The 26,525-nt window shown below is 47.9% G+C and overlaps 1 protein-coding gene across 2 annotated transcripts; it reads right to left on the bottom strand.

The window, feature by feature from the left end:
- Window positions 1-4,796: 4,796 nt before the first annotated feature.
- Window positions 4,797-26,180, bottom strand: Cpa5 (carboxypeptidase A5). Of its 2 annotated transcripts, XM_042696045.1 has the most exons (11): window positions 26,034-26,180; window positions 25,171-25,252; window positions 23,980-24,114; window positions 14,364-14,462; window positions 12,215-12,316; window positions 10,990-11,091; window positions 10,555-10,665; window positions 10,082-10,172; window positions 6,117-6,316; window positions 5,512-5,596; window positions 4,797-5,127 (listed from the first exon to the last, which is right to left on the bottom strand). In XM_042696045.1, the coding sequence occupies exons 1-11, from the start codon at window positions 26,138-26,140 to the stop codon at window positions 4,940-4,942; spliced, it is 1,302 nt and encodes a 433-aa protein (XP_042551979.1). In that variant the 5' UTR covers window positions 26,141-26,180; the 3' UTR covers window positions 4,797-4,939. The 2 variants fall into 2 exon arrangements, with proteins under 2 accessions (XP_042551979.1, XP_042551980.1); XM_042696046.1 differs by lacking the exon at window positions 5,512-5,596.
- Between the last annotated feature and the right edge of the window lie 345 nt (window positions 26,181-26,525).

Genomic DNA, 26,525 nt, shown 5'->3' with positions numbered 1-26,525 from the left:
GCACTGTGGCTCAAGTGGTAGAGCGCTAGCCTTGAGCTGAAGAGCTGAGGGACAGCGCCCAGGCCCAGAGTTCAGGCCCCACGACCGGACATCCCCCCCCAAAAAAAAAAAATTTTTTTTAAGGTGGTGGGAGACAGCACCAGATCTGTGCTGGAACTAACAGCATGCAGGAAAAATGGGGACTCGTCAAGACAATGTTGGGCTCTAGCTCTCATCACAGACAGGTGTAACCCCAATCTGACCAAATCCACAGGGGCTGCCTGGGACCGCGTGTGAGCTCCACCCTGTCAGGGCCTCAAGGCTTGGGTACCAATGACAATCCAGGTAGCTTTGTTTAGTTTCCCTCTGTTCCCTCTGCCTCCCCATCCCAAGCCCTACCTGGCCAGTCTTCCTGTCCATTCCAAGTGACAGTGACCTCCAAATATATACCCATACCCCTGCCCATGTCTAACTCAGCCCTCAGGTGACGTGGCAAGTCCACGCAGCTCTGGCCTCTGAAGCCTGCCTGTGCTTGGAGAAGCTGCAGTAGCCAGAAGTCTCCAAGCCTGGGGACAGTGCAGGAGGCTGGGAAGACAAGGTCCTTGAGAGGCCTCCTTGGATTCTGCCTTTATAACAGAGTGCCAAGGAGACACTTGGTCGTTGGCTGGGAAGCCGCAGAGCTGTCGCTGTCAAGTGCTGTGGTGGTTCTCCCCAGAAGAGGAGGCCAAACTTGTGTCTGGAAGAAGAAAATGCCACTCCACGGCCCAACTCTCAGAATAGATGCCTGTGGCAGAGGGAACCTAGTAAGGGTTCATACCCCACTAAGTGGGAAGTGAGGGTGCTTCTGCTAACTTTGGGAAAAGAAGTGGGGGTGTACACTCCAGGAGAGGGAAATGGGTTACCCCCAGAAATGTGGGGACTGGCAGAGGAAGAGCAAAGATCGGCTGAGGTTACCCCATGAGTGAGCCACCGACTCCAACACCAAGACATCTTCAGTTCCCTATTTTCTGTCTTCCTTCTGCATCTCCAGCACAGTTCTATGAAATACCCCCGCTCCCGTCCTGTGGTCTCAGCTTTGCTCTGGGGAGTACTGCGAGGTGGGCTGAAGGGAAGGGGATGAAAGCCACAGAGCTTAGTGAATCTGGGCAGGAGAAGGCAGGAGGAGGCAGGGGGGGCACACATCGACCTTCAGGACCAGGCCAGAGAGGGTCAAGAGCGGTGAGATGGGCTTGGGAAGATGTTCACATCTCTAAGGGAGGAGACCCTTGGAAGCCCACACCATCTGGGGTTGTCCTTCAGGATGGGAAGAACATTATCCGCTCCCCCACCCCAAACTTGAGATGGGACAAGTCTGGCCCACTAAGGCAGGCCGCTGTGGGGACAGGGCAGGAGGAGTGTGGCAGTCCAGCTGTTGCCTCCGAGGCCCACAGCAAGCGGACAGTCAGCACTGACTGTCAACAGGAAATGCCAGGAAATGGACTTGTTGCTGGGAATATCCTGCAAAGCCCATCCTTGACACCCCCCCCCCCCACACACACACACACATGACCATGCTGGCAGTGGCAGCGCCCAGCTCTGTCGTCAACCAACGGACAGATAATGTTTTTCTGGGGAGGGGGGGTGGGAAGGGCAGGCCCTGAAGGACAAACAGGACAGCTGTTCACCCTTTGAGGCTCACAGAGCCCGAGTGTTTGGAACAATCCCTGGAAATAATGACACACATTCTGCAAGGCCATCCTGTTGGACTTGCCCCTAGCTGAGCTCTGGCCCCTGGTCTGCCGCAGCCCCTTCCTCTCCCCTCATCTGAAGTGCTTCGGGCCCTGAGTCCCTGGAATTCTCTCATGGCCCACACCAACTCATGGTCCGGATGGGCCTTGTAGTTTTCATTTAAATTTTTGCAGTTAAGTCATTTTTGTCTCTGTCTCTATCAGAGTGGCCAGAGGGGAGGTGGAGGGGGGCTGCGGGAAGCAGAGGGGACCTCGCTGGACACTTGGATGGCAGCCATTGACCTATCACCCTGGGCCTCTGCCACTAGCCTGCCTCACACAGGACGCTCACATTCCAAGCTGGCTGCCTGGTTTGTTTTCTTAAGAACGCAGTAACCACACCAGTTCACTGCCGTTCTTTATGGCCTTCCATATGTATAATCGCTCTTTTCTCCCTTCAGTTTTTCCAATGTTTTTTTTTCTTTTAAATAAATGCTCATAAATTTTACTGGTGAACAGGATGAAAAAACATACCTAAAAAAGAGCAATTTTGTTGGGGAAAAAAAGCACACACATACACATAGAATGTAGAAAAACTGAGCTTCTGTTGAGAATAATATATTTAGTAGGAAAAATAGCCTCCGTTTTATGTAAGGAAAAAAAAAAAGATTCTTTGGTAATTCTTCAGTCGTTTCTCTAACACTTACCTAAGTCGAGCTCTTGCTTGCTACACTGAATTATCAGCCATCATCTCTCTGAGTTTGCTGAGCCCCTAGTGGTAGATAGTCTGTCCTGGAGAATCAGCAGAGTGCTAGGCCTAGATTAATGGATACTATTAGTGGTCTCTCAGTCATTAGGGTATAAATCTTATGCATGTCTCAGGATCCAGAAGCCCCAATATTTATAGGTACAAAACGAGGGGGTTGGGTTACATCTGGAAAGTTCTATGGTTTTATGATTACCTAGACTAGAGCAAGAAACTGAATTGAGGCCCTTTAGGTCTTCTCTGCCCCTCACAGAAGCTGAGGCAGCTCATCACCTTCTCAATATTCATTCTTCCCTTTCTTCCTGTAAACAGAACTCCATCTTTTGTTGTTGCTGCTGCTGGTGGTGGTCATGGGGCTTAAACTCAGGGCCTGGGTGCTGTCCCTGAGTTTTTTCACTCAAGGCTAGTGCTCTACCACTTCAGAGCAACAGTGTCACTTTTGGTTGTCTGGTCATCAATTAGAGATGAGTCTCACAGACTTTCCTGCCTTTGCTGGCTTCAAACCATGATCCTCAGATCTTAGCTTCCTAAATAGCTAGGATTACAGGTGTGAGCCACCAGTGCCCAACCAGAACTCCATTTTTATTTGGGGTAGCAATGTGCCCAGCTACAAAGCAATTTCCCAGACTCAGTTCCAACCACTAAGGTATAGTTCTTATTTGAAGTAATCAAACACAGGGCTTTTGCACATGCTAGGCAAGTGCTGTACCACTGATCTACATCCACAGCCCTTTCAACCAGTAAGATATATACTTAAGTCCAGGGACTAGCCAACTCATCTGGCTTGTTTATACCCTTTGCTCTTCCTGACTGTAATTCAGTGATATAATGAAGTCTAGTATAGCAGCCATTTTGAAAACAAGTCAAAATACAGTCTTATTCCACATGATGTTTAGTCAGTCACCAGTGTTGGTGGTTGCATAAGGTTATAATGGAGCTGACTATTTCCCATCATCCAGTGCCCTGGAAACCACCATAAAGTCACTGCAGTGCAACTCACTACTTGGATACTTGTAGTGATAGTGGTGCAAGTCAACTCACTGTGCTGCCATTCATCTAAAAGTATAGTGCACACAATTCCATATACTACAAATAATTGATAATGATAGTAAATGACTATACTGCCAGTTGCTGTAATTACTATATGATTATTATTTATTCTTATTATTTTGTCGGTACTGGAGTTTGAGATCAGGTAGCCAAGCATTCTACCACTTGAGCATGGTAAGTAAGGGCATGTTTCCAGCCCTTACTTTATGATACTCTTTTAACTGCTGAATAACTTTTTAACTGAACTCCTACTTATAAAGAATGTTTACTGTAGAACTGTGTAATGTGGTACTCCACAGGGTCTGGTCCTAAGCACTCATAAGCCCAACCAATGCTCATTGTACTACCATAGCCATGGCCTTTTGTCTTCTTGCTAAAGACCCTGGGGCTTCTCGCCTGCCTACCCCCTCCACCTTTGCTCAGATGCACCACTGTGGTTTACTGGGCCTATGTGGCTGCTGCTGACACCTGCCCAGTCCCTTCCTCAACAATTCATTGATTTGCTTCTTGCTTGAGCACCATAGTGGGTAGCCTAGGATTTGAGCATCTCCGATTGCCTCCTCCTACCAGCTTCTCCTTTACAAGTTGCTCTCTTCCTTGTCTCTGTGACCTCTGGGGGCTGACTCATGCATATCCCCAACTCACCCGCCCCTTTCTCACACACACAACACATATAAAGCTTGGCTCTTAAACTAGTAGTTCTGCCACCCATTCAGTTATTAATTACTTTCTTGTTCTAGGAGGTATCTGAAGACAGAGCAGCGATTCCACTGTCCCCATACAATTAGTCTGTGGTAAAGAGGGGTGAAAGACAGAAGGAAGGCTGAGATGAGGGAGGATGCTTCATTAGGGTCTCAAAATAGCCTCCCTATATAACTCTCTTGACATATATATGTATATATATATATTCTTTAAATATATATATATATATATATATATATACACACATATATCTGCTCAATGATCACAAACCAATGACTTATTCACAGTCAGTATGGGGCTAATGGGGCCCACTGAGATGTACCCCCCTCCTCATCCTGGAAAATGTATCACCTGTCAGGCTCTCTGTCTAGACCCATCTTTTCCCCCCAAGGTGCTATAAAAAAAAATCTGACAATTGGAGATCTTGTCCTTTAGGTAACTTTGTCCCTTTGAAGGTCATGTTAAAATGTGCTGTGATCAGAGGTGAGGCTTCTCTTCTGGCCTGGAGAACACAGGAAGGAAGGAATGGCCCAGCCTTCAGGCCCCTCATGTTCCTGCAGGTAGCACTTAACACTGACCCAGAGGGATGGCAGCCGACACAAGAGGCAGCAAAGCCTGTTCAAACTTGCATCTATTTCCTAAGGGTCCTACGGGGGTGCAGGGAGGGGATGAATATCCTTGGCTTCAGGAGGAGCCCCACGTCTTGAAGAAGGAGTGAGAGCCCAGCCTGCTCTGGCTAGTAGGGATTATTCAAGGTGTGCTTCATGATGGTCCGTATTGCCATCCACATCTCCTGGGCGGTGGGGATGATCTGTGAAGCTGGCAGCAGGAAGCCATAGCGCCCTGTGTCCCGGAGCTCGAAGCTGAAGGCATATTTAATGCCACTGTCATAAGCCCAGTCCACGGTGATTCCACTGGCCACATCTAAAACCAAAAGGCCCCCAAAGAGAAAGAAAAGGTGTGGTCAGAGGGTAGAGGGTAAAGAGGCACTCTAGAGCCAACCACCCTCCCTCCAGCCCAACAATCCCAGGCCACTCCCTCTCCCCCTGCCCATCTCTCCCCCCTGGAGACCATCAGCTTGGGCATGTTTCCTTTCAGGAGACATTGTCCCAAGCCAGACATCAAGAGATGTGCACTGAGGTTACAAAGGAGCAACTTCCTGGGTACCAGTGTCCACCCCTCTGGGCAGAGGTGGAAACAGATTTGGCCCAGCCTGGCTAGATCTGAGGTCCTGCTCTATGTCTAGCCAAGCCTACCAGGCAGCTCAAGCTTCACCTGCCTGAGCTCAGGGGGATGTGGCTTACTCACAGAGGGTGGTGCTGATACTGCCAAAAAGGTACTCGATTCCGTTCACTTCGAACAAGGCCTTGGCGGCATCCTTGGCAAGATTATACTGCAAATGATAGCCAGAGGTAGAGGCCAGGCCCCAAAGGAGCTCTCCAGCACCCCTGCACCCTCAGCCGGGGGTGGGGGTGGGGGGAAACATGGAAGCCAATTGTGCAGATAGCACTTGTGAGAAGAGAGCTCAGCACCTGCCAGGGCTTCTTGTTTCGCTTTTTTTTGGTGCTGATCCTGCGGCTTGAACTTAGCGCCTGGGTGCTGTCCCTGAACTTCTGTGTTCAAGGGAAGCATGCTGCTACCCCATGAGCCACAGCTCTGCTTTTGGCTTTTTACTGGTTAGTTGGAGATAAGAGTCCCAGGGACTTTCATGCCCAGGTTGGCTTTGAGCCGAAATCCTCAGATTTCAGTACCCAGCAGCACCTCCAGTTTCAAACTTGATCAAAAGTAGCTATGGACCCATTGGTCCAGACCCTCTTTGGGGGAGTGATATAACCCTCTGATTATGTGCCAAATGTGGGGTTTCCTGGGGAGTGGCCTCCTTCTCCCCCTAAGCCCTGAGCAGCCAATCTTACCAGCTCTTCCTGGTTTGAAACAGGCTCCAGAGAGTGGCCATAAGGGTACATGAGCATCTGAGAGTAGCTGTGGATGGAAATCAGAGCCTTGAAGTTCCCATGGCCTGTGATGAAGTCCACAATGGCAGCCACTTCTGGCTCTGACTGAGGTGAGGGCCCACGGTAAGTCTCTGAGCAGGGATTTTTGTTGGAACCATTTCCTGGAAGTAAAATGAAGTCCCGTCAAAGGGATGGAATTCAGAGATGTGACAAAGACAGTTAGAGCTCACCCTCCTCCTTGTCCCCGCAAAAACAACCCCCCCCATGTCTCCCAGCTTCCTTTACAATTTAGTTGAGGTCATATGATAGCTTTTGACCAATGAAAATATGAGCAGAAATGATATGTCACTTCTGGTTTAGGGCTATTAAGCATAAAGATGACCTCCATATTAGCTTTGTCTGTGGTGGCTGAAAGCAAAACATTCTTAATAAAAGCAGCATTCCTCTGTCATCACTGGAAAAGAGCTTCCAAGAGTCACCTGCCCACACTGGTCTTTAGTATGCATGCCAAATAAACTTACAGTGTTAAGCCACTGAAATTTAGAGGGGTATTGTTTTTTAATTTATTTGTGTACCAGTACCAAAGTTCAAACTAAGGATCTGGGCTCTTGTCTGTTAGCTTTCTTTGTTTTTGTCAGTCATGGGGCTTGAGCTCAGGGCTTGGGCACTGTCCCTGACCTTTTTCATTTAAGGCTAGCACTCTACCACTTTGAGCCACAGCTCTACTTCCGGTTTTCTGGTGGTTGATTGAAAACAAGAATCTCATAGATTTTCCTGCCCCAGCTGGCTTCAATCCATGAGCCTCAGATCTCAGCTTCCTGAGTAGTAGTAATAGTAGTAGTAGTATTTGTGGGAGGTTTTGTTTGTTTGTTTGCTCAAGACTGACACTCTTACCATTTGAGCCACAGCTCCACGTCTGACTTTTTGGTAGGTAAGAGTTTCACAGACTTTCCTCCCTGGGCTAGCTTTAAAACACAATCCTTAGATCTCAGCTTCTTGAGTAATTAGGATTATAGGCATGAGCTATTGGTACCTGGCTTGGAGAAGTATTTTGTTATTGCTGCATAACTTGGTCTCATACATCAAAAGAGTGTAGCCACACCATGATTCAGCAACAGCATAGCCCTATGGAGAGCCCTGATGCTTCATCCTTTTGGTAAGTTCTGATTGCATTTCTATTAGAAAACAGGCCTGGAGAGGAAATCCTAGGACTCTGTCTCAATCCCAGCCTCCTGTTTGGAGCAGCAATCCTTAGGCTGACCCTTTCTGGATTTGCTGCTAGTTGAGTGCTCAAGCTTTGTTGCAGGAGCTCCATGGACTTGGGGAGCTAAGATCCCCACAGTCCATTGAAGCTAGCCTAGGGAACCACAGATGCGGGAGGCCTTTGATAATTCTTCCTGGGGAATCCTACTTGGAGGAGAGGGCAACGAGGAGTCATGCTTCTATTTTTTTGACAAGTTGAACTTTTCCTGTCTCCTATTCTTTGTTTCTCCTTCCTTCTGCCACTCACGTTGGGCTGTCTTCCCTTCGTTAAAGGCCCTGTTGCAGAGGGTTAAGACAGACTGGTCAAGATTTGTGGATTATGTGGACATGAGAAAGGATTTTCCCAGTTCTTCTTCCTCCTCTCTAAAATGGAGGGAGCACCCAAGCCCAGTTCAGAGGCCAGGGAACTCTCGACTTCTTTTGAGGATGCCAGAGCACTTCTCTTGCCTTTAGGGACAGGAAGCTAGATCAAAATGGTCCTCACACCAAGAGCACAGATGAGGTGGGCACAGCGAGGGATTGTCTGCAGACAACTCATGATGCAATCAAGTTCAAGGCAATAAGAAAACCATACACAAAATCTGTCTACCCGAGTTACCAACCCAGGCACTTGCTATTTCTGGTCATAGGCAGCCTAGATGCCATTCTATCACCAGGGTACACATCCCATCTTGGTTGAACAATCCTTATGTGGGGTGGTAGACACTGATGAGAAGGGAACATGCCTACAGAGCAAAGTGGTGAGCAGCAGCCCTCTAATATGGCATGGGTCCTGCTAACAATGGCCCTGTTTGTTGTGTCTGCCAGGAGCTTCTGCACCTGCTCCACTTGATTAATGACAAAAAGCAACAGATGAGCAGAGCAGAGGATGCTGAAAGCTTTGTCTGTGTGCAGCCCACGCAAGCAAAGCAGTTCCCCTGCCAACAACCAGGTGGCTTTGCCCAAATATGGAGAAACACTCCGGGCCATTAGTTCTGGTTGGAGCTAAGCAGAATAAACTAATCTTCCTCGGACCAAGTGGGAATTAGCTGCCTGTCTCTCCAACACTCACAGTCAAGGTCCTCGGAGCCTGCATGTTTCACAAGTACTTGCTAATGGATTCATTAGCTATTTATTTTCCCTTCTCTAAAAATGTAATTTACAGCAAAGGGAAATCTCTGAAAGGACATGGTAAATTATTAAAAGCCGTCATCTTTGGGTAGTGAGATTATGGGAGCTCTTTTGGTCCCATCAGGCTTTTTTTTTTTGATAATTGTTTTTTACATTGTATACATACAGATTTTCTTTCTCTCTCTGGAGAAACCTGCGAAAGTTATTTTCTTCAAGAAATAATTTGTCTTTCTACTTGGCTGGGCTAAGCATGTGAGCACTGACTGCAGTCTGAAAGGCCCATATCAGTGTTCACTCAGACAAACCAGGTCCCTTCGGAGGTAGAAACATGTAATTTTATTTAGTCATATTTCCACCTGCAGCCCAGACATACTCTTGGGTATCCCCACCATGTGGGCTGGGGGGCCTTGCTCCCCAGGGCTTTGGAACGGTCTTAATTTTTCAATGTAAACCAACTCCAAGAAACCAGATTTTCAGAGCCATGGACGATCCAAATCTACAGCGTTCGGTTACTTTGGTCATCAGCCTATGGCACTGCTCCCTGTGGAGCCAAACTCCGTCCCCAACATACAATGTTATTCTCATCTGGAAGCCGAGGGACTTTGCTTCTGAGACTTTGTCCTAGAGATTTTGTCTTGGCTAAAACCAGCCTTCCACCCATCAAACTACTGCAGGCCTGAGGTTCACAGGTTCCATCTCAGGGCTCTCTGGAGTTCTCAGCTTCCCTATCTAATTCCTGTGTTCCTCGCATGTGAAGGAGAGAGAGAATCAGAGAAGAACACTGAGGAACTTCAGGAGAAAGCTGCCCAGCCAGCAATGTTATCATACAGCCTATAAGTATGTATCACCAACTCAACAACCCACCAGCCCAGAATCACAAAGCAATGAAGTCAGGACAAAACAAAAACAAAAATAGAGCTGGGCACAGGTGGCGTATAATCCTAGCTCCTCAGGAGGCCAAGATCTGAGGATCACAGTTTAAAGTCAGCCTGGGAAGACAAATCCAAGAGACACTTATTTCCAATTAACCAGCAAAAAGCTGGAAATGGATGTGTAGCTCGAGAGACAGAGCACCAGCTTTGAGCAGAAAAGCTGGACATTCAAGCCCTGGTACTGGCACAAAAATAAACCAACAAACAAAGCTCTCCAGTCGCAGGGAATGAACCATTTCCTTAGGCTATGCTTCCTTTCCAGAGGGTCTAGGGACCCTGTGGAGAAACTGTAAACTCTGACTTTTGAACAAGTAGTAAGACTATTTTGTACTTCTGTGGGCCTCTCTTTGACCTGTTTAGAGTTGGAGCCCTTGCAGTTTGTCCCCATTGGGGGAGCCTAGGGCTCCTATTTGTGTGTCCCATTTGACACACATGCAACCTTTCGCCATATCTCCCAGTCAGTCTTGGTCTTAGCATATGCTTGCCTGGTGGGGGGCCATGACTCATGTTAGCTAATGATGTTGTCCTTGCCTCCCAGATTCTGAGTCAGTGCAATCTGACAGTGTGGGAGAACCTGCTAGGGACCATCCAGCCCTACCCCACAACCACAGAGTGCCATACCTCCAAAGCCTGACTTCCAGTTCCTGTTGAGGTCCACACCAATGCAGAAGATGCCTGGTCTGCTTGACCTGTTCTTCCGCCACAAGCGGTTCTGAGAAAGTCCAGGTCAGGTGACCTCATTCACTGGGCCCACTCCCAGGGATAGGAGCGCTGACATCCTGACCCATGAACAGGGGTCTGGTGGGGCAGAAAGGAGCAAAGGGAAGGAACCTCTAGGACAGGATGGGGCTGAGCCTGCTGAGACTGTAGATCAGATATTGATTGGGAGATTGAAGCCGGGCCTTGGGGAGAGAGAGGCCTGAGCACAGATCTTCCCTGAGCAGCAGGCAGGAGGTTGCAGGGCACAAGGCCACAGCCCTTGGAGGCCCTCCAGTCCTCAGCCAGGCTCTCTGCAGGAAGCCCCTAAAGGGGCCAGCTTCAGAGACCATGGTAACCTAGCCCTCACCCCAAGCTAATTCCCCAGGTGCCCTCACCATGGTGTGGGTAAAAGCAAACCCATCTGGGTTGGTGACAAGTTCTATGAAGATATCCATGTCTTTCAGTGTATTTGTCAGAACAGGATCTTTGCCGTATGCGCTGGCAATCTGCAAAAAGGACAGATAAGAGGCCTTGCTGGGCCACTCAGAGGTGGCACAGGACATTTGCACAGCCAGTAATACAGGAAGAGTGGTGTCAGGCCATCTGAATATCCCCGCATGCAGAAACAAAGATTTAGGTTGGAAATAACTGAAAGACAGAGAAGAGACGTAGACCCTGTACTTGCATAAAGTCACAGCATGTGGTGGCTTAGCCTGAAGGTCCAGCATTTAGAGGAACTGAGTCTGATTTTTTGACTGCAGTGTGAGCAGCCCCTCCCCACTAGCCCCATCCCCCTGGTGGCTGCCTCTCAGCTGCAGCTCCCTGCTGACCTTCTTGGCAGTCCAGATGCCAGTGGCGTGGGTGATCCACTCCCGAGAGTGGATCCCAGTGTCAATCCAGATGGCTGGGCGCTGAGACCCTCCAGTGCTGAACTGGAGGAGGGGAAGAAACAGACCCCCAGACAGAGGTATGTCCAGAGACAGTGATGCTGCTGCCCCTAGGTTTCCTAGAAGGAGGCCCCAGAAACACTCTCACCACCTAGGAAGGATGCATGTGTCCTTTGCTTTTAGCCCAGGTGAGGGGGTGCATACAGGTACCTGTGTGTAGGCCCAGGAAGTGCACACATGGAGGGAACTCTGGCTTGTGGTGGTATACTTGCAGTGATCCACCCAGAAGCACAAAGTTGAGAGTGTTGGAAATGTCATAAGACTAGTGCTTCTCAAACTCTCATGGGCCCAGGTATGCCCCAGAGAACTGAGGAGGGGTCTAAGGGTCAGCACTCCTGACACACATGCTCCCTTGCCGTGCAAGGTCTTAGCTTTAGAGAGACTACAATAGCGTTTGGTCCAGGATGGAAGCAGAAACAGATGAAAGGCTGAGTTAGGCAAAGCCATGTGGCTCTTTGGGAACATCCACTGGAGCCTTGGCAAGATCAGCAGCACCTGTGTACCCTGGGACTTGACATCAAGTGTCCCACACGGTCCACACTCCTGGCTTCCCTTCAGGGCATGCATTAAGGATTGTTTCCCAGTGGGATCTGCATGCATCCACCTGCTTCCTTCGTGGCCAAGGGCACTGCAGTTGCCACATTTGCTCAAGTTCTGTCCCAGTGGCCTGTGAAGGGCTGCGTGGTTTCCCTGGAGGCTCAGTCCTATCTGTGGAACTCCCTGAGCCAGATGACCTCAGTCATTGTCAAATGAAGCCTCTGCATACTTCTTTTCCTAGTTAATAGATAAGCAACCAAACGAACAGGAAGAACACTGACTCACCCATTCACCCCAAGTCCAAGGTGACAACTGCCTGTCTGCTGCTCCATCTCCTGAGCAACCCTCCCACTACTTCCTGGCACCACTGCATCATCACCTGGCCACACCTACAAGGGTGTGTCTCTAAATGACACATCTCAAAGTTCATGGGTCATCTGGGGGCAGTAGTATGCAACATCTTTCCTCTGCCCCAAACTCCCACCCTGCCACTCCCCATGAGCCCGGCCTTCTGCCAGAGGCTCTCGCTATTGAGTTTCTATTTAAACTATTACCTTTGCTGAGCTTTTACCTTTAGGACAAAAATGGACCGATTTTCAAAGCTGTTGCCAATGTAAATTTTGGAGACGAGATCTGAATGCTCAGTTCTAAAGTTGTCCATCCAGTTATATATCTAAAAGCAAGGGAGTCTATCAGATTAGCAATTGAGTAGGTAGAGAAGAGAACCTCAAACATCTCTGAATTTTCTCATTCCCCATTTCACCCTCTTCCTTGCTGCTCCACTTTCCCTAAGAGTCTAAAAGAACCCAAATCAAGAATTGCAAAATTCAGGTGGCTGCCAGTAGTTCACACTTGTAATCCTAGCTAGTGGATCTCAAAAGAAGTCCACAAGACCCCTTTCTCAACCCATAGTAAGGCATAAGGTGCACACCTGTCATCCCAAACTATGTGGGAGACCCAGGTTGGGAGATTGGGAGGACTGAATTTTCAGGCCAGCAGGGCAGAAAAGTCAGCAAGATTCCATCTCCATGGCAGCTAGCTGGATGCAATGGCATGCACTTGTGATTCCAGCAGCAATGGTTAGTCTATGCATGTGATTCCAGCTCAGGCACAAGCCCAGGTGGGAATCAAGAGCCTGTCTCGGGCTGGGAAGGTGGCTCAGTGGTAAAGCGCTTGCCTTGCATGCATGGGGCCCTGGGTTCCATCCCTCAGCACCACATAAACAAAAAACGCCAGAAGTGGCACTGTGGCTCAAGTGGTAGAGCACTAGCCTTGAGCTGAAGAGCTGAAGGACAGTGCCCAGGCCCAGAGTTCCAGCCCCATGACTAACATTAAAAAAAAAAAAAAAAGGAAAAAAAGAGCCTGTCTCAAAAGTGGCCAGCAATAATCCCAGGGTGGTGTCAAGTGGTAGAGTGCCAGTCTACCCAGAAATTGCAAGTCCCTGTGTCCAAACCTTCCTCCAAAAAGAAGGAAAAAGAGGAAGAGGAAGAGGAGCAAGAGAAGAAGAAGTAAAAAGAAGGAGTAGGAAGAGTAGAAGAGGAAGGGGAGGAAAAGGAAGAGGAGGAAGAAGAAGAAGTGGTAAGCTAGAGGCAGGTGGTGAAGGAAGAGGAATAGGAATAAAATCTTAACAGGTCCTCAGAGCTCAGAGCAGTGAGCCCAGCAGGGAGTCTGGCATTTGCAAGTGCAGTTATGACTTTGCCTGGAAGAACAACATTGGCTGAGCCTTTTCAAATCTCCAGAAATGGTTCTCTGGTAGAAATTCTCTCTGCCTTCATTCTTTGGCCATCCAATCCATTTAAAGATCTCTCACAAACCCTTTTAGACTCTCGGTCCATTGAACGTAAAAATTATGCTTTATCTCTGTCATCAATAAGTGAAAGACTACATTAATTCATTCTTTTGTCCTTTCAATATACATAACTGAATCAAGAAATAGATGAATCTCAAATGGATCCTGTACTATAGGTCTTACAAAATGAGAAAACATACTTATAAACAGAGTGGATGGTATCAATGATGTCATGTCCTTTATAGGAAATAATGGAACCAGTGTCTTGAGTTCTTTCTGGGGTGGACATCCCTGTGTCCTCCTTGTGTATTGTCCCTTATAAACAAGTCACCATTGGTCATAATTGCTCTAACTGTTATCATCTCTGTAAGTGAAGGCAACTCTTGCTGATTCTGCTAGAATGGCTCTCCAATGTGCCTGACTTCCCACCCCTCACACCTTAAGTACTCACCGATGGGGTGAGCACCAGGACTGGTCGCAGAAGGGGTCAATGGATCACTGGGCAGAGGATGGGATATGAACGGAGAGCCTCTGCCTACTCTGCCTGTGATGGATTTCTACTTTAGTGTGCCTAGATCCTTTTCTCAGCTTGGTACCTGCTTAGGGCTGTTCTGCTGAACTTTGATCTCTTCTTTTTGACTCCTGGCTTCTAGACCTCTTTTTTCCTTCCTCCGGAGTTTTTGTTATTGTTATTATTATCTTTGAGTGGTTGTACAAAAGATTTGCCATTCAACTAAGTAGTTTATTAATACAGCACATCTATAGCTCTTTCTAAAGCTGCCTGTCTGCCTACTTGACATTTACTTAATCTCTTCTCTGCACTCATCAAGTTGGCAGTCTCCAATAGACCCCAGCATTCTTCGCTGGTTTCTGTCTGAGTCTGGGGACTCAGAGGCACAAGAAAGCCTAGACTTTGCCCAGACTGACCTACCTCATCCAGCGTGTGGTAAGAGGAGTAGCTGAAGCTACTGGTGCTGCGTTCCAGCCGGCGAGATTTCGCCATGGCTTCTCTCTCCTCATCCAGCAGCACCTAGGAGACAGGAACATACATTGGGAGACAGGAGAGAGTTGAGCTACCTGGCCTTTTCTGAGCCCTGCCTCTGCCAGCTGTATTAAGATAGTACTAACACAGGGGAATAAGCCACCAGGAGTGTGAGCCACACAACTGGAAATGTGGTTGCTAGATGATTCTCCTGATGAAACACTGATATCCATGCTGCCATATCTCAGATGAACACAGGACAGGATATCTGAAGAGCTGGGTTCTAAGTCTGTTTCTTCTACCAACTATCTTTCTCTCTTTCTTTTTTTCTTTCTTTCTTTCCTTTCTTTCCTTCCTTCTTTGTTTCTTTCCTTCTTTTTCTTTCTTTGTCGTTTGTGGGGCTTCAACTCTGGGCCTGGACGCTGTCCCTGAGCTCTTCAGCTCAAGGCTTTGAGGCACAGCAACACTTTGGGTTTTCTAGTGGTTAATTGGAGATTAGAGTTTCAGGGGCTTTCCTGCCCAAGCTGGCTTTGAACTGTGATCCTCAAATCTCAGCCTCCTGAGTAGCTAGGATTATAGGCATGAGCCACCAGCGCCTGGCTTCTGCTACCAACTGTGTATGGAACATACTGTAACCTTAGTTTCTCACCAGCTAGAGCAAATATGGTCAGTAATGACTTGTTTATAGGGAAAAATATAGCAGGAGGACCCAGATCTTTCTGTGGATACAAGATCTTTTTTTTTTTTTTTTTTGGTCCAATTGTGGGGCCTGAACTCTGGGCCTGGGCACTGTCCCTCAGCTCTTCAGCTCAAGGCTAGCGCTCTACCACTTGAGCCACAGCGCCACTTCCGGCTTTTTTCCTTTTTTGTTTATGTGGTGCTGAGGAATCGAACCCAGGGCCTCATGCATGCAAGGCAAGCGTTCTACCACTGAGCCACCTTCCTAGCCCCAGATATAAGATCTTTCACAGGACACTTCTTTCTGTCCACTCCAGAAGTGCTCAAAACACTTGTCTCATTTTTCCTGTAAAGGACATTGATATCATCTACTCTATTATTATCTTTATCTTCCTCATTTTATAATGAGACAGTCATTATAGGTCATACTACCTCATAGGGTGAAATGTAACATTGGATATGAAGATGTTTTGGAAAGGATCGGCATTGTCTACTCTCAACATTGCCTTCACTCTTTATAAATATTCCATTGCTTATGACCTACGCTGACCTATGGACACTGATCTCCTGCTGGGAATAGAAGGTTTCTCAGACTGCCAACATCGCCCCTCCCCCAAAATAGCCTAGACAACTGGTTTCCAAGCCATTCTGAGAGCTGGGTATGGACAAAACAGTCAAAATCATGGTGGATATGCCAATGGTCTTTAACCCACTGTCTTAACTGCCTCCTAAACACAGCTTGGATGAATCTAGGGCAATGCCCTTAAGACCAACTTGTTTGTGGCCCTTCCCGCTGGCCATAGAGAAGGCAATCAAGTACATAGGTTAGGTTCACTACTCACTGCTCACTCACACTGTCTTAGGACACTTTGGACAGCTTGGGTCACAGTGAGATGGACAGGTGCTTTTCACCTAAGTTTATGCCCTTACCTTGGCAGTGGGGGGCTGAGGTACTCTAGGATTCAGCACGGACTCTCCAGTATGGGGAGTACCTGGGCCCTCAGCCCCAGAGAATGCTTATCACCACAGTCTTACCAACCCATAGATGCTTCTTATCTGCAGCTCTAGGTCACAAGTCTGGAAAATGCTCTGCAGTATTTCAAACCAGTGCCTTTTGAGTTACTAAGCATATTTATCCCCAGGATATCAGTTGAGCTGGTCAGATTCCAGGACATCTCTTATATCTTAATTCTTAGTGTTTTAGAGATAAAGCAGACTGGAGAGGTGGCAGGACTTAATAGCAAAGCTCACAAGTATTCAAGATAAGGTAAGAACCAGATATCCTAGACTTTGATTTCTTAAGCCCAGCTACCAAAATTAAAGGCCAACAACATAGTATATACATAGATAAGCAGACAGATAAATATAATTCTATGTTTGTATGTATAAATATATAGAGAGACAGAAAGGGGAGGAGAGAACACAAATATGCAAAAAAGTTAACATCTGAGAAATCCATCACACTGTTATTTTTTTTAAATTTTAAATTGCCATATGGGAATTGACCTCAGGGGCTCAAGTGCTCTACCAATTGAGCCACACCCTCCGTCCTTTTGCTGTTAGTTTGTTTTTCAGGTAGGATCTCGTATCCTCCTACCTCGACCTCCAAAGTAACCTGGATTACAGACAGGAAAAGAACAACTCCCAGCCCTATCATACTATTCTTACAATTAAAAATTTGTAGTTAAAAAAATCAAAGCTCAAGTACCTCCAAACACAGAAAAATAAGACACTAAAATACCAAAAATGTACACTAAACTGCCACAAACACCTGTTAGGATAGCAAGCAATTTTCCCCTCTATTTTTTATCTTTGCAATGTGCTTATACTTCTTCAGTGATTAAGGACTCTTAAATAAGCAAACATAACCCAAACCCAATGTTCTAATGGCTAATGTGAAGTCACAGCTGTGAGATCTGCAATCCAGGGGTTGGAAGGGGGGGTGCACCCTGATTACAGATGAGGCTGCTGCTGGCCAGTGACTCCTTCATCCCTGAGGATCTGGTCCCCTTACTTACAACTCTCAAATTCACACATTTCAACATGGGACTGGAAACCAATGTCTGAGGCTCAGTTATAATTGCATTCTTTCCTTCGCTGGGTTGGCCAGGCTAGGGGTTCCCACTTGGGCACAGCTGGGATTACTGGTTAAGTGAGACATGGTTGATGAAGTCCTGATTCTCACCAGCCATTCACAGGCATGACTCTGGGAAGGTCTAACTAAAGGAATGTGTCTCCTCCCCAGGAAATCCCAGGATTTCCCAGGAAATCACAGAGGCCCACTGTGACCAATGTGTGTCTGCCACGGTGGGCCGGTGCAGCCAGCTGTGGAGAACAGCTGTAGAAAGAAAGCAGTTAGCAAGGGCTGGTCTATTCCTGCTAAGGCCTCCCTAGAATGATGTTTTGGGGTTCCTTGCTCAATGTCCTAGGGCAGAGTAAGGGTCTGAGATGGGGTAGAGAAATTGGAAAGAAAGGACCCAGAGGACCCAGTTCTTCCCACATAACCAGGGATCCCCACAGGAAGAGAGTCCCTAAGGGGCTATGCGTTGTTCCACAAAGCAGCTTGGAGGCAAATGAGAGATCTGGATCAAACTGCAAACAACTTTGCAAACTCCCTCCTAGCCTTGGGAATATGCTCAGCCCTCACAGCTGGGCCCAGATTCCAGGAACATTAATCTACCCAGGCCTGAAAACTGCACAAAATGTTTGATCCCTTTCCATGGTGAGGCCATGGATTTAGGATATCTAAGACAGCCCTGTCAGTCTCCTCAGGAAATGAGAATGAGAGGAGATCAAGACACTCTGAAATAAGCCTACCATTACCTCCCTAGAAACCATACCAGACAGGAGCAGTGATACCTTGGTTACATTCATTTATGACAGGGGTGAGAAAGAGTATGGGCATTAAGCAAGGAACAGCACCCCTAGGGATGGGAAGGGAAGACACTGAGTCTGAAAGTTGAACAGAGGCCTGACCTCTCTACAACTGAGTTCCAATTCAGACACGCATGCATGCAAATCAAGGAAACATGTGGAGTCCTTGGGTTGGCAGCAGGTATGTCCCTTTCTCTTCCAGGCTGACCTTTGCTACGGAGGCACCATAAGTGGAGGGAGGCTACAGATCTGGTGCTAGAATGGAGTCTCTCAGTGGTCAAAATGGAAGCCCTGGCTTCACTGCCCAAAGTCAAGTTGAAACACCACACAAGCAACCATCACGAAGGCTAAGAAGGCAGGTGGTAATAGAACAGAGTTTGGTTGCAGAGCCAGGCTGTCTCCACTGACAGTATCACTAACTCAAGTAAATTACTAACTTCTCTGGGCCTCAGTTTCCCCTCATGAAATGTGGATCACATAATCACATCCTTTGCCACATACTTTCAAGTGTTCTCCTGAAGATTAGGATTCATCCCAGGTTGCCTGGCTTGTAGTTGCTAGCAAGTGTTAGCAATGATGACAACCAGCACAGTGACCTGGACGGCAGGGTGACACTAGGACTCCGTGATAGATCATAATCAGCATGACTAAAACAATCGGGATTCCTTCACAGGAAACATGGCAGCTGTTGGAGATGATAACTTGGATGTTAACCAGCCACCTGTCCCTCATGTGGCCCCAAAACAGGGGACTGGTCCTCTCCTGCCCCTGCCCTCCAGATCCAGCCAGACTACTTCTACCTTGGGGCCTTGCCAATGACTGCTCCCTTCCTGTTGTCTTTCCCTGCAGTGCTCTTGACTGTCCTCCTCTCATCTTTCCAGCTGCCACCCACACCACACCACACCTGGCAATGGCCCTTCTGCTCTTTAAAAACCCTTTTGTTGGGCAAACATTTGTTGAGTGCACACCACATACTGGGCACAAAGAAGATGGAAAGCTACAAAGAAGCTCTGTCTCTTCCTGGAGCTTCTGGGAAGGCAGATCAACAAGGAAAGCTGTTGATGATGGAGGACAGGGAAGTAGTAAATGCCAAGAGAATCTGGGGAGATGGGAGAGAAGAAGGGTCTAATTTAAATTAAGGTGAAGCGAGCCAGGTACCAGTGGCTCATGCCTGTAATCCTAGCAACTCAGGAAACTGAGATCTAAAGATCATGGTTCAGGGGCTGGGAAGGTGGCTCAGTGGTACAGCGCTTGCCTTGCATGCCTGAGACCCTGGGTTCGATTCCTCAGCACCACATAAGCAAAAAAGAAAAAAGCCGGAAGTGGCGCTGTGGCTCAAGTGGTAGAGCGCTAGCCTTGAGCTGAAGAGCTGAGGGATAGCGCCCAGGCCCAGAGTTCAGGCCCCACGACCGGACCCCAAAAAAAAAAATTAAAAAATTAAAAAAAAAAAAAAAAAAAGATCATGGTTCAAAGCTGGCCAGGGCAGGAAGAGCCATGAGATTTCTATTTCCAATTAACCACCAAAAAGAATGGAGCTGTGGCTCGAGTGGTAGAACATCAGCCTTGAGTGAAAAAGCTAAGGGAGAGTGACTGGTACTAAGTACCAATACACACACACACACACACACACACACACACAAGTAAAGCTGGGCATGGTGGTACATGCCTGTAATCCTAGCACTTGAGAAGGCTAATAAGGCAGGAGGATTCTAGGTTTAAGGCAGATCTGGGCTATATAACAATCCAACAAGGGCTAGGAAGGTGGCTCAGTGGTAAAGCGCTTGCCTTGCATGCCTGAGGCCCTGGGTTCGATTCCTCAGCACCACATAAGCAAAAAGAAAAAAGCCAGAAGTGGCGCTGTGGCTCAAGTGGTAGAGCGCTAGCCTTGAGCTGAAGAGCTGAGGGACAGCGCCCAGACCCAGAGTTCAGGCCCCACGACTGGACCCAAAAAAAGAAAAAACAATCCAACAAGATTGAAAGCAGTGAGCAAATGAGTCCATGCAGTTATGAGCAGGAATTGCATTCTAGGGATAGGGACTGGTCAAGGCCCCTAAAGCAAGAATAGGTCAAGCAAGTTCGAGGAATATCAAGGAAGTCTACAAGAGCCAGGGACAGAATGGTCAGTGACATGGAACAGAGCCTAGAGAACTGATGCCTCATGACCCCTTTAAGGACTGTGGCTTTTTCTTTGAAAGTGTTGGGAAGAGGCCACTGAAGGGTCTTCAGCTGGGGAGGGACACAATTAGCCTTGTGTGTAGTGTGTGTGTGTGTGGGGGGGGGGTGTATTCATGTATGCTGATACTGGGGCTTAAACCCAATACCTGGAAGTTGTCCCTTAGCTTTTCACTCTAGGCTGGCACTCTACTACTTGAGCCATAGCTCTTCTACCAGCATCTTGGTGGTTAATTTGAGGTAAGATTCTCTTGGACTTTCCTGGTAAGGCTAATGTCAAACTGTGATCCTCCGCTCTCAGCCTCCTAAGTAGCTAGGATTACAGGTGGGAGCCACTGGTGCCTAACTTAGATTTGTGTGTTTTTAAAGGACCCCTCTGGCTGCTGAGAGGCAGAGTAAGCAAGGGTGAGACTGGAGAGAGCAGTCAGACATCTACTGGGCTAATTTGGCGGTGGCTCGATGGCATGCTAGCGTAGAGTGGTAGTATGGGATGTGCAGAGAAAGACTGAGAACAGCCCAGAGGAGTTGCTGGTAGGTTAGCTGTGGGCTATGAAAGAGAGTGAAGAATGATTTCAGATTTCTTGCTCTGGGTGTCTGGAAGAGTCCACCACAGTTTCCTGAACTGAGGAAAGCCCAAGGGAGGAGATGGGAGTGGGGAGGCTCAGTTTGGACCTATAAGATTTGTGATGCCCATCAGACACCCAGTGGAAATGGAGAAGGTGGTCGGCATTCAGTAGAAGGGATTTAGCATCTATACCTGGATGGGAGTATGGAGGAGTGAAGTCTAAAGACAGAGCTGGGAAAAGGAAAACTATTATGGCAATGGATCAGCAAGACGAGAATGAGCCAGGACAGTTCAGTGTCTTGGCTGCCCAGAGTTCACACCTGATTCGGGAAGACACAAGACCAGCTGAGCCCGTCAAAAATAGACACTGACAGCTGACCCCTGAGTTGGACCTAGAGTGTCATGTGCCATTATTAATTAAAGGACTCTCTGGTAAGTCAAGGGGCAGACAGATTGGCCAAGACAATGGGTGGTCACAGCAAAAATGTGAAAAGCCAGTGTTTCCTGGAGTTTTGATCTACAGGAAAAAACGTTGTGGGCCCAGAGCAGGGAAGGAAAGGGATCAAGAGGGGTTTTGAAGATGGGACAAATAACTGTCAGTTTGTATGCTGATGGGAACAATCCAGTGGAGAGGGAGAAGCTGGACATGCAATATTTACACTGAATGGTAATTGACTATAGATGACCAGGGCACGGGTGACTTGTTTTCTTCTATTTTTCCAATCATCTAACATGAATATTTATTAATTTTTGTAATCAGAAAATAAAAGCCATTAAAACCCACAGCACTGATTGCTGGTGTGTAGCTTTTCCATGGTGACTCATCCTAGAGAGAAAACAACAACAAAAAAAAAAAACACCAAAGGGCTGTAAAGAACAAACGAGAAGGTGAAGCAAAATTAAATGCAAATAGAGCTCTCTTGGAATCAGATCATTTCTTGCTTGGCCCACTGCAATTTCCTTACCACCTTCCTGCCTGTCAAGTCTCTCCCTGGCCCTGGCCCTCGCTCAACGCTGTCACTGTCAGAGAACAAATGCAAATCGGATCATCTCAAAGCGTCCAGGGCTTGAGGATAAAATCCTAGTGTCTGCAGAGGGTGGAGGATGGCCTTTTTGCAATGGGATCCAGCTCATCACCAATTGGGTTGAGAGCCCCCTGCCCCTCCCCCTCTCCTCCTTCCCAGCTCTTCAGTCACACCGTAATTACCTCCTTTCTCCACACCGGGACTAGCGGAGCCTCTCTCACATTGGCTCCCATAGCAACCTGTTCTCAGCCACTCTATTGTAATCACCCATTCACTCCCCTCCATCCCATCCCCCACACCCTCCAAGATCCCTGCATACAGCTCGGAGGGGAGGGGGAGTGCTCTTTTTTAATCTTAGTGTTTCTAGTACCTTGCTCAAAATCCAGCACACAGTAGGCATCTCTGTGTTTGTATGTGGACTGAATAATGCTCCTGCCTCATCTTCTCAAGCAGCAGCTAAGCCCCGAGCCAGGGAGGAGAGGAAGTATTTTCCTTCTCAAGAAGGTTTACGAGCCAGGGTGCCTGTGGCTCATGCCTGTAATCCTAGCCACTCAGGAGGCTGAGACCTGAGGATCACAGGTGAAAGCCAGCCTGAAGAGGATTCATATTTCCAGCTAACCAGCAAAAAGCTGGAAGTGGAGTTATGGTTCAAGTGGTAGAGTAATTTGCCACACTCCCCTCAGCCCTAGCCATCAAACATCTTTTTCCTTTCCTCTTTCTTTCGCACACCCATTAATTCGACTAACAGTTAGTAAACCCCAACTAAGCCTCAGCAACAGGAATGTAAAGATGACAAGAATAATATTACTGAGCCTTGGTTGGGGAAGGAGAGGCAGCCAAGGAGACAAAGGTGGACCTATGAATGAGGACCCTCTGCACATGCGTGTTCTAATCTTCTAAACCTGTTCTAACATGTTTAGAGCATGTTCCTGAGAAGGACAACAAAGCCCCAGAGAAATTCAGGGGAGACATCTGTAGAGGACAGGCAGATGACAACTCCCGAGGGACCACTGGGGGCCTCTGGAACTGTCCCTGATATACAGAAATCAAGAAACCTTTCCACGGTCAGTGCATATGTGTTTGTCAAATGCTGAATGCCTCCCCACCCCTTTTCAGGGCATAGCAGAAGCAGGGAAATATGAACTTCAAAATAGAAGAGCAGGCTGAAAATGAGAAGTGAAGTTCTATTTCCTTTTGATGTGGCGGCCTCCTTTGTCTGGGGCAGTTTCTCCATTTTTGTTTGCAGGGCATTTAATTAGAGAAACATCCCACCCTTACATGTTGGGCGGGAAACAGATGTGCCTGATGAAGGATAGAGGACTTTGAATGGATGTGAGTGTCACAGCCCTGCAATCGCCTGGGAAAGGAATGCTGCCTAATGCGTTTATCCCTCGGCATGCGGTGTCAAGTGTATGTGCTCTGGGAGGCTCCATGTTCCCACACTTAGAGCCCTTAGAAGAGATCATTGCTGAGCCACACGTTTGGGAATGAGTCTCAGTGGATACAATTCCACAGGTACAAGGCCAGCCACAGCATCTGTACAAGGAGGCAGCTGAGCAGGATTACACTGAGTGGTACCCCCCCAAAACTTGTTCTGGTAGGAATCTGTGCAGTCAGTACATATCAGAGGGTCTTTGGGGTATCCTTGGAGATAGAACAGATGAGCTGGAGTTTCATGGTGTTCAGGAAAGACATTAGCAGGTGCAGTGTCAAGTGGGGGGCAGAGAGGTTGGGGTGCCAGCATAGGCTTCCCTTCCTCCTCCTCTGCAGCCAATCTCCCAGACCTACATGCAGTGGGAGGCAAAGCACGGCAGGGCTTCCACTGGGCTTGTTTTCCTATGGACTACCTCCACCTCACGCCCGTGTCCTGCATAGCTGAGACACAATGGGAATAGGACATGAAAGCAAAGGAAGCCATCAGAAGCTAGGAAAGACTCAAGCACTTTCCTCCTGTATCCATCTTCCCCATCTCCGGCTTTGCTGCTAGCTACAGTCCTCCACAGGAGAACTCATTCAGAGAGTCCTTCCTGGTGCCCTGCTAAGAGTTCCCCCCACCCTTAGGAACTCTGTCCTAGGTTTAAAGTTTCTCTGAGATCTGCACAACTTAATTCCTCCCCTCGTGTGTCCATTTACATGTAGAGATTCAAAAGCAAATGGCAGCTTTTAGCCCATTTTTCCATCACGATGGGCCTTCATCCGAAGAAGAATGTGAAGGGCAAGACCCTCACCACAACACCAGATGGGACCTCACCTGAATGTCCTTTATCATGACACTGTAGGCCAGGCCGTGCGACTCCAGATAAGCTTTGACATCGCTCAGTTCAGAGAAGGGAACTCTCATGTCCACAGGGAGGCTGGGTCTGGCTGGGCCACGCCAGAAGTCCACCTGGGTCACCGAGAAAAGAAAAACACTTGTGTTTATTCCTTTTTCCCTGCACAAATCTTATAGGCACCCTGGAGAGCCAGAGGGTTTCCTCTCTGATATTTAATAGCGCTCCAGTTCCATAATGAAAGCTCTATGGTGAGCAGGAAGACAGAGACAAACAAGCACACTCTCCAAGTGGCTAAAGTCACTTTCTCTACTTCTATGCACCTCTCTCTTTCTCTTTCTCTCTCTCTCTCCCCCCCATTTTCTCCCTCCTTCCTTCCCTCCCTCCCTCTCTCTGTCTCTCTCTCCCTCTCTCTATCCCACTGCGGCTTCGCCTGGATCCACAGAGCACTGGAGAGTTCTTAAAGGTGAGACTGTTCATCACTGGCACATTAACATAGACAAAGACTTCAGTAGAAAGCAGGAGGCTGCCATTGCTCCTGGAAAAGCAGAAAAGGCCTAAGCGGAGATCAGGTTCTGTGCTTGGTTTTTAATTTATAAACTGTAGACACTTAGAAAATGTCTCATGACAAGGACACACATACAAATAGAAGCAAGGGCTTTGGGCTACTTTCCTAAACAGCCAGTCGTTTCTCCAGCTCTCAAACAAAACCCTTCTATTATCATGGTAGAAACTGTTTTCCACTATGAAAACTGGTGGAGACAAATGTTCCGAAAAACAAACACTCCAGCTGACAAGGAGCCCAAATAAAACACAGGCTTGCTAAGCTAAGTGATTGCAGTCAGGAGGTAGTTCTGCCCAGTCCCAGTGCTTCATAGCACCCCACCAGGGACATCGGTGCTTCCTGTGTGGGTTTAGGACATTCCAGCTGTTTCCAGGATGCATTCAGCAACTGCCCCCTACATCTGTGACAGAGGGGAGGGCGAAAAAGACCACCCAGGTTTGTAAGCGAATGTTAAGGTAGAGAAACCACATGTGACTTTCCCACAATTTAGTGATCATTGGTGGGTTTCTAGGTGGGCAAATTCGGGGTGTGGAGAGCTGGACAAGGAGCTGAGGTGTACCTGCTGGAGGTGAGGGAGAGCTGGCCCCAAGCCCTGGGCAGTCCTCACCTTTTGGGGCTTCAGGCCCTCGAGATCCCTGAGAAGTGATAGCTGCTTCTCATCTTTGGCCAGGACTCGAAGAACCTGGTCCCTGGAAAGACATAGAGAAGACAGAAGAAGCTGCAGAGGGTGCCTCCCGGAAGTCTAGAGCACTTGAAAGAGGCAGAGTGGAGAAGAGGGTCAGTGTGGAGATCTGGCAGGAAGGACTCAGAGTTCTAAGAGCCAGGCAATCCTTTAGCTTAGAACTGGTGGTCACTCCAAACCCAAGCCTATCAGGGAAGGAAGGGAGAGAAAGGACCCTGTGTATGCACACACATGGGAATAGAGGGAAGAAAGGGAAGAGGGGAGAAAAGCAAAGAGTACAAGGGCTCAGGGGACCCGTAATGGCCCTGAGACTGAACCCTTCTCTAGGCTGTGTCTCCTCTTCTCTGAGAACATCTATACGTCATGGTCACAGAGGTCCTGGTATATACTAGAGCTTACTATTATTTGAAGGACATCAGGGATACATCTATTGGAGTAGGAGTACATAGCCTTATAGAGATCACTATAGTCTTCAAGAAACAGGAAAGCTATGTACCCTTCACTCCCAAAGAAGTACCTATGCAAAAACTGTGACACATGATTTTGGAGAATTCCTGGGGCTCTAAAAACAATTCTGAACCCTAGACTAAGTACTCCAGATTTAGGGAGGGATAATGTCAGGTTGAGACTAGGGAAACTCAAGTGGGTTTTGGATAGCAATTCTAACTTCACCTCGGTCACCTAGCAGGATGACCACACCACACACACACACACACACACACACGCACCCCAGATCTGGATCTTCTCATTTCCAGCTGGTCTTCCTTCCCACTGAACGAACAACTCACCCTGTGAAATTCATCTGGCCCCAAGCTGATGCCAAGATAAAGCTGTAGACCAAGAGTATCAGTCCACAGGAGACAGGCCAGGCCCTTCCCGGGGGAATACCCTGCATGCTTCTTCCTCCAGGCAAGCTTCAAGGGCTTTCCTCGTGCCCAAGCATGGTGCAAGCTCTGGACAGACAGTACAACACATAAAGGCCAGCAGACCTGGCCTGAGAATGGGTATTAGGCTCTGTGGGGACCCAGCATGTGGTTCCCTGAGGTCAGACCTCTCCCTACCCACTGCTGGGAGAAGGGGGAAAAAAAGGAAAAGAAAACCATATCCTCATCTTTTCTTTCCCCTCAGGGATGGGAAAAAGGTTGGCTAGGCCAGTTCCCTCCTGAACATCAAATCTTCCATCTCCAGACAAAGAGGGGTAGTTAGTAGCCCTGGGCTGTTACTCCTTTCTTCCCTCCCCTAAAAAAATTGCTCTTTTCCATCCCTTGTCCCTCCCCATC

The sequence above is a fragment of the Dipodomys spectabilis genome, unplaced genomic scaffold, assembly GCF_019054845.1.
Source record: "Dipodomys spectabilis isolate Male_0828 unplaced genomic scaffold, ASM1905484v1 ptg000197l, whole genome shotgun sequence".
Classification (NCBI taxonomy): Eukaryota; Metazoa; Chordata; class Mammalia; order Rodentia; family Heteromyidae; genus Dipodomys; species Dipodomys spectabilis.
This window is presented reverse-complemented; position numbering and strand designations above follow the sequence as displayed.